Source organism: Amphiura filiformis, chromosome 17 (genome assembly GCF_039555335.1).
Source record: "Amphiura filiformis chromosome 17, Afil_fr2py, whole genome shotgun sequence".
Lineage (NCBI taxonomy): Eukaryota > Metazoa > Echinodermata > Ophiuroidea > Amphilepidida > Amphiuridae > Amphiura > Amphiura filiformis.
In genome coordinates, this window is record NC_092644.1 from 57,171,345 (window position 1) to 57,183,483 (window position 12,139).

Consider the following 12,139-nt stretch of genomic DNA (forward strand, 5'->3'; position numbering starts at 1 on the left):
GTATATGAATATAGTATTCACTAGCGAAATAACTTTATAATAGAATCATGATTTTCGTGCAATGTTTACATGACATTTTAGCAATGCAAATAATGCCAACCTTACTGATTTACCAATATTACATAATGAGCATTTGTGTAATAATGTATTATCGCCGGCTGATATTTGTCAATTTTATGTGTACCGGTATGAAAGTTTATTTAAAGTTGAAAGTAGAAATATGTGTTTGCGTGTGGCGTGAGAGAAAATAAAAAAGATCCGATGTAAAATATATAACATTTATGTCTTCGTCTCTTTGTTAAACTATTAGGCAGTTTTTCGGTTGGTTTTCATTTTAACTGTCAGGATTTGTTGATCGATTTAACATGTCTAAGTAATAAAGGGATAGGATCATTAGGATTTAAAAGCTTTCCCTTATATGAGTGAATGTTCATCTAGTAGTTGTTTTGGAAATTAATCTGATACCATGAATACTGGTACTTACTTTTTGCAACATTGCTACGTTCATCAGTCTGCAACACAGCGTCTTCCCCACGTAAATAAATATATTTGCACAAACGGAAAGTAAACAATAGAAATACGCACTGCAGCGAACGGCGAAAGTTAAAACCTGGGTGTTATGATCCCAAAAATTATTTTGGGATGAACAAGTAGAAGGAAGCATCTCTCTCACCCAAGAAACTAATATTGGTGTACAAGAGGTACATCCACCCTGTTTTGGAATATGCCTCCCCTCTTTGGCATTCAGGACAATAGTAGTAACCAGACTTGCGAAAATTCAGAAACGTGTTTGCAAATACATTCTGGGTAGAAAATATTCTACCTTTGGAGATTCCTTAGATACCCTCTAACTCTAATCTTTTTCTGAAAGGAGACAAAACATTTGCATGGAATTTGCCCTAAAAGCAAACACGTCTGCGAGGTTCTCATTCTGGTTCCCACCAAGCGAGTTTCGGTCCCACACTATAAATTTCAAGGATTTAAAATAAATGATTAGGGACCAGTCAAGTATTAGATTTAAAATGAAATCTTTAATATTTAAATTCAAATCTATAAGATTAATTTTAAATCTATAATTGATTGGTCCCTAATTACAACCTTAAAGATTTTTTGTTTTGTAAATCCTTATAATTTAGGGTGCACAGACAACCAAAAATTTGGCTCTTTTAGATGTCGGACCAACATATTTCAGTACAGTCCCCTACCGTTTCTCACCGTTCTCGCCAGCCATATATTTAATATTGTAATATAAGTCCATTCAAGTGCAATTCTTTAATGTGTTCATATTTATTTTTATGTTTTTAATATGTGAGTGTCATGCAAATTCAGCCGTTGGCTGCTACGTGATTTTTAATATAATACAATGAATATATACAATGGATATAAAAAGTCTTAGGTAGGAATTTTTACTTCTGAACCCCTTTAGTATGTTACAATACATCAACGTCAAGAATGTGGTACGACGTTTCGATAAAACTAAAAGTGGTATTTTAAAGTGTTTCACGACGAAGGACGTAGCAGAGGTTTTCCAATCTAAAGGTTTATTTTATTAATGGAATACATATAACCTTGAACGGGAGTATGGGTATGTGAGGTGGAGCATGATTCAAGACAACCAGTGCAACAGAAAAATCAAAATCAAAATGTTAGTTACCTAGCCAACACCTTCCTATTTTGTTTTAGCTCTATAGCTTAAGATAAAATTCAGTACCTAAGACCGTAAAAAAATCGGTTCTCAGAAAGCGCCGCACTCCCAAAATGAGAGCTGAGTGCCACTGCTACATGTAGAACAACTTATCAGGGAGTGTAGATGGCGCCATTACATTATTATAAGCAATGTATAATCAATTGTTATAAAGTATATTTAAACAGATATGTCCACGTTCTTTCTCTGTGAAATATCACTCAATTGAATCTGCTGGTCACACTTCTTCTTTACGCCACAACTATTCTTGATGCAACTCAGTTTTTTCCCGCCACAAGCCCAATACTCGCTTATTACAGACGAAGGAGACAAATATCACAGGACCTTGAAGATAAATGAGAATAATGAAGATATACAATAGTTCGTCTACTTTCGTAAACGGTATGATGAAGCCGAATATCCAGGGTAGGCCGATGATTACAGATAACTGTTAAGATAAAATAATGAGATAAAAGATTGAAAACCTCATATAAGACAAATTGGATGTAAGTAAATAAGTTGGAATTGGGCTCATTGAATTTCTATAGACTAATGGTTAAAAAAAAGCGCAGTGATTTATAGTGCGCTACGCCTAGACGTTGATCAACAAGCCTCAGCACACTTTACAGGTTGTCGCTGACCACTACGGCCCACATCATTCCATAAACCATTTAACAACAATTCAGAGACTTTGCTGCTACAAGAGCGCACACCGTAGATATTCCACAAATAACCTTCGCAACCAGGATCAGCTCCCCGAGTTTCGTACGGGTTACAACGAGACAATTAGCAGTAAGTTCCTTGTCCAGGGGAATTTCAAGCTAACTCAATTTTTCCACGACAGCATACTAGGCACCGCCAGGGTTAGGCTATTATAGCTAACATAAATACATTTCTAAGGTACAACGTCTAATTTGTTCCTGTAATGTTATCGGTGCCCCGCTATCGGTACCGTTGGCTCTTTCTATCGTACCTTGAAGATTTGCAAAGTGCTTAGGTTTTTATTTAAACGAAAATCTACAACACTATGCCCATGTTTATAATAATTATGCTTGATATAAATATTTATTACAGCATCAGGGTATGATAGAACGAGTCATAGGTACCTAACTGGGAACCGATAGTACTATAGGACCAAATTAGACGTGATACCTAAAATTCCAACTTACCCTTATGCTCAAATTCAGATCTTTCTTCAACTGACTTCCATATTCTGCAACCTCACTAAGGACTTTCGCTGCTCGTCTTGTACGTTGTATTCCGATAATAGTGTATGTAAAGAAAGCAGAGTTCATCAACAGGAGACACAGAAGAGGAATATCAAATGCGACCAGTAGTGCCATGCCTTGTCGCAGCCAACACGATGTCCTGATGTCATACACATTTTCAACGCTTCCATTTATCGGTATAACATAATGAACAAAAGCTGTGATTGCTACTAGAATACCAGGAACTCCCCATGCATAAAGGGAATATTTCATAAATTGAGAAGTCACATTAGAATTTCTCTTAATAGATTTGCTACCGAATGTGCATCCTAGGTCAAAAGAGAGTACATTCATCCAGAAGAATACGGCCAACCACGAGTAATGCATTACCAGAGTAATCATTTCGCAAGTGGTTTTATTTTCAGTCTGATTGGCTCCAAAAAGGAACAACAGTTGCGCCAATAGTAAAGTAATCGATAAGCTTAAAACCGTTTTGCCTGGCACATTTCTGAGTTCCGAAAATGTTAGGTAAGTTACGATGACCAAAAATAAGCACATTGTTGCAACGCTAATACCAAATCCTGTTAAGATTTCTTGTGGTTTGGTTCCGGCTCCTGATGAAGCATTAGAGTTGATCTTGCATGTCTCGTTAATCAATTTAAAGTTATCTGGACAGGTCAGTTGTCGACATTGATTTAAAAATGGGTCAAATGTTGATCCTGCCTCACAGCTCCCGAGTTCGGATGAAGATACAATGGCTCCATCTTTATTGCTGATTTGTATGCCACCATCTATGAAGTCAAAGAAAATGCTTATTCGCGGTTCAATTGGTTTCAAGGTGCACTTATCGTCATCGCCTTCTGGAATTGTATAACAAAAGTCAAACAAGCTTGTATTCCATCCATTGCACTCGGCACAATGAGGATTCTGAAATAAGGTGCTGTTGATGGCAATGGGAGCCGAATACTTCTGACAGGCATCAGCAAGTGATTTCTTACTAGTTTGGCACTTCGTGTTATGTTCCCCTGCACAAACACGCGGTTTTTCCTCACCGGAAGAGTATTTAAGTTTGAGGGTACACTTTGCGTCAAGAATTGTCAGATTGCTATATTCGCTTGAATTCGCATTACAATTGATCAATTCTAAATGCCAAAATGTAAGATTGGAGTAGTGCAGTCCATTACACAGAGCACAAAAGACATTCTTGTAATGTACCTTGTCTGGTCCCAATACAGGAATATAAGAAAGCGGATCGGAAGTTGAAAAAGGTAAAGTACATAAGTGACGTGTTGGTGTTGGGAATGAGCAGCTATCTTTCAGAAGATATGAATTACTGAATCGACTCGGTTGAATGCAACTTAAACTTGTTAAAAAACAGACACATTTCGCGATAATATTTGAAGCCAATATCGGTCTGTCTGAATTGTCAGTGGTGAAGCGAGATCTAATGTGCTGTTAGGCCATTCTATTTCAGGTGTGTCAATCTTACTGGCTCCATCAGACTCAAAGGGTTGTACAACGCTGTCGTATTTGAGGCACGCGTGCTCGTAGTCGAAGCAACAGTCTCCATACACCAGACATTGCTCGTCACATTGACAGAAACCAGATGTATCGATGTAGTTCCTACAGGACCCACGACAGCGGTCTAAACATGAATGTTGATGAAATAGGGGTATTCCAAATATACATAGCTGAATTGATATACCATCGTGGCTCAAATGAAGTGGCGAAAACTCTGAGTCAAATTCAGATAAAAACGACGGAAATTCCGAGCTAAATTCTGATAAAAAAAGAAAACGAACAATAGATATATTTTAGGACATAGTATAGTAAATAATGATAGTTAATTAATCTGTAGTCCGCACTTCCAGACCTTTCAGTCCTTTTCGTGTCATTTGCTCGCATGTTATGCTGCTCATGCTTTTCCTTTTTACATGCTTGTTTTGTTCTTCACTGTGGTCTTGTCCAATTGTCTGGGAGTGTGGTTTATTTATAGATCTGACTTTGTTGCCAACATGTAGCAAATGTCTGTCCCACTTGTAGGTCATGTCTTTGTCTATACACATAAATGGTGTCTTTGTCTCTGCACTGTTTTGCATTTTGTTATTTTTCTTCAGGGTGGCCAAAGCGTTCTCGCGCTTTGCTCTTTTTTGGTCATCCTTCCAGTATGTATTATATATCTTTTCATTGCGTTTTTGAAATGGTAAATAAATAAACTGAAACTGAAACTAAACTGAAGTTAATTAATACACGTACTTATAAAATGGATGTAAATTTTAAAACATTCGTAGATTAAATGTACATTCAATTTCATGGAAGAATAAAATAAAAATTAACAAATATGTGATGCGCTCGAGCTTAATGAGTGATCAAAATCAAAATTCAGTTTTCAATTTCATTAAACAGGTCATTCTTAGAGCTTTATTTTGCTGAAACCCCACTATAATTATACTCTAGATTCTACATGTAGAAAATTCCTTTACATTGTTGTGATGTGCCCTGAGTAATTTAACTTAATTATTTAACTTTGTTTACAAGCTGAAAGTATTTCATGAGATGGGAAAGCCCATTGGGTGTGCAAGATGATGGTGTGGAAAGTCATTATGGAATTCCCCCAAAATTATTGTAAACAAAGTCAGAGCTATGTTTGGAACTTGGAAATCACCAGTTCATTATTGCACCATCAGGAAAACCCTCCCAGGAAGTGATGTAATATGAAAGGTGAATGTGTATAATTAATATTGGGAGATCCCAAGATTGCAGCAATGTTGTGAAAATGTGATTGAAGTAATGGTTTATTAATAGATGATGGGTTTTTTGCATGAGTATGATATAAAAAGCTGGAGGCTTTTGTTGGGACTTTACAGAATGCCATGAGAGATTGAGAAACTCCACATGTGTGTGATGGTCTTCGTGCTTCAAAAAAGAAGTACATTTTAACCAGTTTATGTGGCCAATAATTGAGCTATTTTAATACAGCAACGAAGGAGATAGCGAGCAAACAAATGTGCTCTTCCTCATCAAAGGATTAAAGTTCTTCTGTCGAATTGCTGGAGTTTGCTGGGTTTGTGAAGGCCACGCATCTGTCAAAGAACAGCGGAGTTGTGTTAACGAAACCTGTTCCCTGGAGAAAGAGTGATTGGTGAAAGAAACACCATTTTTTGGAGAAAGCAGCGCAAAGAGATATATTGCGGAGAGAGCAGCGCAAGAAGATAAGCAATAGAAGAAAGCAGCATCATTTTCGTGTGAGGATTTCATACGCAAGGATATTTATAAACGCAAGAGTACACTGAACTCGCTGGTTTTCGCAGGACAAGTGAATAAGCATATACATCAGTCGTCCAGAACATTGCAAGAACTCTAGAATCACCAACAAGAAGACCGCTGGTTAAGAACCGATAGAATAAAACTGATTGTGTGATTTTAGTGTATATTATGTACCAAGCATATTTTGTTTTCAATTAAAGACTTAGATTTTTGTTAGCTTAAAATCAAACAGTGTATTTGTGTTGTGCATTCGTGTGAGTTCGGGTAAAAGGTGATTTTGGCCTTGAGTCAAGTACGACTCGTAACATTGTGCAATGAAGCCAATGATGCTAGTTTTTAGATGTTTTTGTATTTTATTATTACTGAATCTTTCTCAATTTGATTTGTAAATGAGACTAATTACAAGTCTTTAACTCTTAAAGGAGTATTTTGAAATTGCATGATAGTTTTGAGTAGATATCCACGAAAAAGCTTATTCTCAATCATTTTCAATTATAAACGTAATATACCGTTATATTTGGTACCAATGTATTATAGCTATGGTCTCCTCTATCCAGTGATACCAAAATAAGTACAAACATTTTAACACATCATAATGTGGGCGCAGACAAACAAGTACCTAGACCAATGACTTTGCTTCGCGTAGTGAAGTCAACACTGCATAGCAACAATTTTGACAAGGACGCAACCCAGACGCAAATAAGCAGACGTGTTCGCGTCTACGGAACATGTTGCATTTGACGCGGGCGATAACGGTGCAGTAACCACGCAAACAAGCGCGTCAGAATGTACGCGATATTTCTCCGTGCCTAGTAACCCCGTCAATCCGTCAATATCACCTTGGATACGGGGCTTCACCTCCCGCTGTGGTAAGGGATGGGCAGTCAGAGGTCTAGGTGGTATGTCTATGCGCGCACCCATGCAAAATCTAGTTATGTACAAAGTATAGGCAAAATTGATTGTCGGCTAAAAATTCTATGAACATGCTATTTTCACCGAATGTTTTCCTAAATGACTATTTCAACCTAACTAACAAGTAAAAAGTCAGTAGCTCTTGGAATAATTTTAGAAGAGCGAAATGAAAATCAGAGATTTTACTAAAGAAACCAATGGTGCCAATGGTGGGCCTCTTCAACCCCCTCTACGGTCATTTTTGATGGCCGGACCGACGCCCGGGTAAAGCGCAGGTGTAAATATGTTATCACTAAAATGAGCGCAAAAGATAGATCTACGATAAGCTTATGGCGTTTGGGCGTAAAGACGTGGGATTTTTTTATGCCGGATAAAAAATCTTAGGTGGGTTATAATTCATTCCTTGTTCGACAATAGGATTATCAATCAAAATCGGGTTCATGAACAGGGCCAATCAATACGCTTGGAACTATAATACGAGGTACGATAAATAACACATATATAGGTGTGATCGTTAAAGTTTTACGTATTTACCATGATCACTGCTGCCAATCAAATTCGGGCTCACTATGTAGGGATTGTCGATCAACTTTTGAACTTAACGTTAAGGGATCTAGAATGAGCGTTTATGGCGTTTCGACAGTATTTTTTGTGGGACATATGAGAGCACATCAGACGTATCGAATTGCATTCTGAATACGAAGCATGTCTTTCTGATATCAAATAATTTTCATTTTTTGAAATTCACGATATAATACAAATTTTATGACAAATTATTAAAATTTGATATTTTCAAATTTTTGATATATAACAGTCCTCGAAATAAATTTTATAAATCTAATGATATATTCTTAAAGGTATGTAGCTGGAAGGAAAAGCCGACGATCAATTGAAAATGTTGACCTTTTATATTGAAGATATGGATTTTTTCCCCCAAAAGACCTATTTTTTTTGGGTGTTTTGGGAAAAAAAATCCATATCTTCAATACGAAAGGTCAAAATTTTCAATTGATCGTCGGATTTTCATCCCACCTACATACACTTTAAGTATAAATCATCAGATTTATAAAGTTTACTTCAAGTACTGTTAAATATCAAAAATATCAATTTTTAATGATTTGTCATAAAATGTGTATTACATTGCGAATTTCAAAAATCAAAATTATTTGATATCAGAAGGACATTCTTCGTATTCAGAATGCAATTCGATATGTCTGATGTGCTCTAATGTCCCACAATAAATACTGTCCAAACGTTCATACCCCTTCCCTTAAGAGATCCAGAATGATATAATTATAAAAGTATTCAATTCGAAACGATTTTAGTTATGAAAAACAACAAGGGGATCAGTGTTTGATAGTAGGAATAAACGATGAACATGGTGAACATATCCTTAAATATCCAGCAAAGAAATGGATATCATGATAACCAATGGTTAGTACTTACCGTCTTCCACGTCTTCTCTGATTAAACCAGAACTTCTGACACATACGACATAACATAACATCATAAACAATACATCGTAAACCAGCCTACAATAAGACACCATGTTCATGACAATTTCGAGGGTAAAATTATTCGGTTTCTTAATATGCCGTCCTGGAAATAAACTAGTCTATTGCAGACCGAAAAAATAACTCATATCTTGTTACATAGAAGCCTGGTTATTGAAAATAACGACAAAGTCTTGGAAATTCGGTAAAAAATTCCTGTCCGCTCTAATGGTGACCATATATGGACATATTGAATTTCGTTATTTGCTCACCTTCATGCTCGGAATCGTGCAACACATTACCTTGAGTAATCATTTAATCTTGAACCCCATTATTTGTTGCACGAGCCTGATATTAATTGAAATGCAGGCATTCTCAATATTGTAAATTAGCGTAGCAGGAAAAACGTCAGCCAAAATGAAGTTTATTTGCCGTAAGTAAACTGGGTCGGTTCTCGCAATCACTAATTTCAAAAAAGGTCCTTTATTCTGAGGTTCGATATTACTAATTACAAATAATCGAAAAGAGGCTAACAAAGCATACAAAACAAGAATTGTCTTTAAAAAAGACAAGGTTTACGGATCAGGTGTACAGGCTGTATCAAAATGATTCGTACCCATCAGTTTCCAGTGATTATGGACATGCAAGGCACATATATTTAACATTTGATCCGCATAATTTGTTGATTAATGTCATAAACAGCCATATACAATAGATTAAAGGTCTGGTCATTTTATCATTTTAAGGGCATCCAATATTGCATTTGGAAGAACGTTCCAGGCTTTTCAACTGCTGGGTACCAATCTTTTTGATACAGCTTGTATAGTAATAGTTTCCACGGCAGCCAGTTTGGTTCCGCTCCCTCCACCCAAACAGTCTGCCAATGATAACGAACGAATTCTTTTTGATTGGCTAGCAATTTTCACATGACGTCATCCAGCACGTGCTGCTCGCGTATTTGATTTTAATTTAAAAATACCCAAATTTGTCATTATATATTATGACTCCAGTTATTGACAAAAAATGTAAGCAAGTATACTTGGTAGATATGTATTCAAATTCTATGATGCATGGAGGTTACTGCTTAAATCATGTTCAAGAATAGGAATTAGATTTATTTGGCCCCGGCTTTTGGCAGTAAATTGGCTGTAGTGAAATATCCAGTATATTTTTCCTATATGCCCAGCTATATCACTTGGTAAACAGATGCTCACCAATCAGTAAAGCCTGTTATAATCAAGTGAATCAAGCTAGAATCCAATAGTAAACATGAATAGAAAAAGAGGCTAAAATTTTCATACACTGTACAGTCTCATTGCGTTAAATAGTCCTTGTCATGTAGAGCAGGATTGGAAAAAGGCATACAAACGAGGGTATGAGATATTAGGAATTGTTTCCTAGCCTCTTAACTGCAAGGTTGGTAGGCTACAATAGCTATTCAAGACACATGGTATGTAAGGGAAAACTGTGCATATGAGATAAAGTGGGTGAAGTGGGATTAGAAGTTCACTCCGTGAACAAAAAGCGACCAGTTATAAATCAGCGATTAAGAAACATGTGGACTGGAGCAAAGGACACCAGATTGACATGGAAAACGTGAAAGTGTTAGAGAGGGGGCGGGGTCATGGACTTTCTTTGTAGGTTCTTAGAAGCAATCCATCGGCAAAGGCTGAGTAAGAGTTAGGTATGGATTTTTCGTAATCGATCGATATCTCGCTTCACTTACTGCCTTACTGACTTACTTACCAACAGAATTCACATAGGTTTGTGTGGCTAATATTAAAACGTGAATTTTGTGTCACCCCACCCTCGCTACAGCTCAAGCATTCATTTCGCTCTCTAACGGAGACCATAGATGACGTAGGCACATTAGATTTCTTGTTTTCTTATGAATAGTGAAACAAGTAATTATTTTGTTTTTGTTCCATAATGTTTTTTTCACGAGTCTGATGATATGCTTGCAAAAATACACGAAATGCGTTAGTTTGGTTGGAAGAAGGGCACCCTCGGAAATCAACTTCTAATCAACATTTCTAGATCAGAAAAAAAAATGCGTAGAAAACGATATGCTATATTAACCATATTATCTATTATTGATCTTAATGCATTTTATATCTATTTACCTTGTATTGTTGTGTGTGCAATATGGAGATACCGAATAAAATCAAATCAAATCAAATCATGTTAACTAATTCCAAAAATGATCCGAAGGGTCAACAGGGGTCAAATTTCAAAATTGCTCAGATCTTGTCAAAAACCACACCCAGTATTTCTCAGGTCATAACGATGGAAAAACAGGAAATGTAGCAAATGCAAGTTCATTTGATAACCAACCAGTGCTCCAATGCTTATTCATGATATTTGACTAATAAACGATGCTTCATTTGATACTCGTACACTTATTGCTTAAATTACCATCTAGGGACATATTATTACAACTGGACCTGGACTAATTTAGAGATTGCAATACAGCATTATTACACGTATGATCTGTGGTCATTATGGTCATATACTGCAAGTAAGTGTGGTAAAAACTGTATAGCCCAAACATGAAACACATTTCGTGATAATATTGAACTGTTTTGTAAGTGTATGTGATATAAGAAAAGGCTGAACAAAATGTGTTAGCCGCCCATAATTTTACGCGCAAAGCGTGCGCAGGGGCACAAAGCATGCGTAAGAGATGGGGGGAGGTGGTGAAATATCAGGGCGATTTGTTTGAGTAACAAAAAATAATGAAAGTGAAAATTATGGTACTTTCCAGTATTTTATTCGTAACTAACCAATCCCGGTAACCAATTGACCTACGAAAATTCTATAAGATGCGAACAGTGATTTTCTGTCTAATTTCGAGGGAATTAATAATTATGCACAGCGGCCCTATTTGCTTAATTTATTTCTCACCAGATAGGCCTACATAAAGATCGTTTCCTGAATTTTGTCATCTTTTATCAACTTCACTTCACAAAACCTCGTATCTCACTTTCCGAAATTCAAAATGGCCTGCCAAAAGATGCTTTCCCCCCTCACGACATGCTAAAAATCTTGCCCTCCCCCTCTCGGCCTGACAAAAATTGCTTGCACCCCCTCCCCGCGGCTTGCCAAAAAATCTTCGCGGCCCCTTTGTACATACCAAATATTTGGGAACCAAAATTGCAAACCATAAATGGCAGTTTCGCTTGGGGTAGAATTTGTTTTAAAAAGTGCTTTAAAAACAATAAAATAAAAAATGCATTTCGTGTTAAAAGTGGGTTAATAATTTTTTTGTTTTAACTCTAGGTGCTGAATCCAAATCAATTGTTTATCATGCTCAATTATGGGTCTTAACCGTAAAAATCCAAACGAACCTAACAAAATGGCACCATAGACGGTTGGAATGGTGGCAATAACAATGTTTATGTGAATGAAGATTCCAAATATGCTGTCATTTTAAGTTGTAAACAATTTGGGTCGGCTGCCATGTTGAATTTTAAAATGGCCGCACATTTGCCCTAAACTCGGCCTGGAAGCAGCAAAGATGGTTAAAAAAAGTGGTGGCAATATGCACTTTTATGGGTAAGTGGATGCCAACTATG

At 36.6% G+C, this 12,139-nt stretch overlaps 1 protein-coding gene across 1 annotated transcript; it reads right to left on the reverse strand.

Moving 5' to 3' along the window:
- Positions 1–1,923: 1,923 nt before the first annotated feature.
- On the reverse strand, positions 1,924–8,620 carry LOC140137317 (probable G-protein coupled receptor Mth-like 3). Its single transcript, XM_072158959.1, has 4 exons — positions 8,518–8,620; positions 4,382–4,672; positions 2,854–3,752; positions 1,924–2,132 (listed from the first exon to the last, which is right to left on the reverse strand). The coding sequence occupies exons 1-4, from the start codon at positions 8,618–8,620 to the stop codon at positions 1,947–1,949; spliced, it is 1,479 nt and encodes a 492-aa protein (XP_072015060.1). The 3' UTR covers positions 1,924–1,946.
- Between the last annotated feature and the right edge of the window lie 3,519 nt (positions 8,621–12,139).

Excerpts from the sequence above, each read along its gene's own strand:
- LOC140137317 (XM_072158959.1), bottom strand. The coding sequence starts at position 8,620 with ATGGTGTCTTATTGTAGGCTGGTTTACGATGTATTGTTTATGATGTTA. Across the intron at positions 3,753-4,381 it reads CTTTGAGTCTGATGGAGCCA|AAGGCGATGACGATAAGTGC; the intron begins GTAAGATTGACA and ends ATACAATTCCAG. Across the intron at positions 2,133-2,853 it reads ATCTGAATTTGAGCATAAGG|TTATCTGTAATCATCGGCCT; the intron begins GTAAGTTGGAAT and ends TTATCTTAACAG.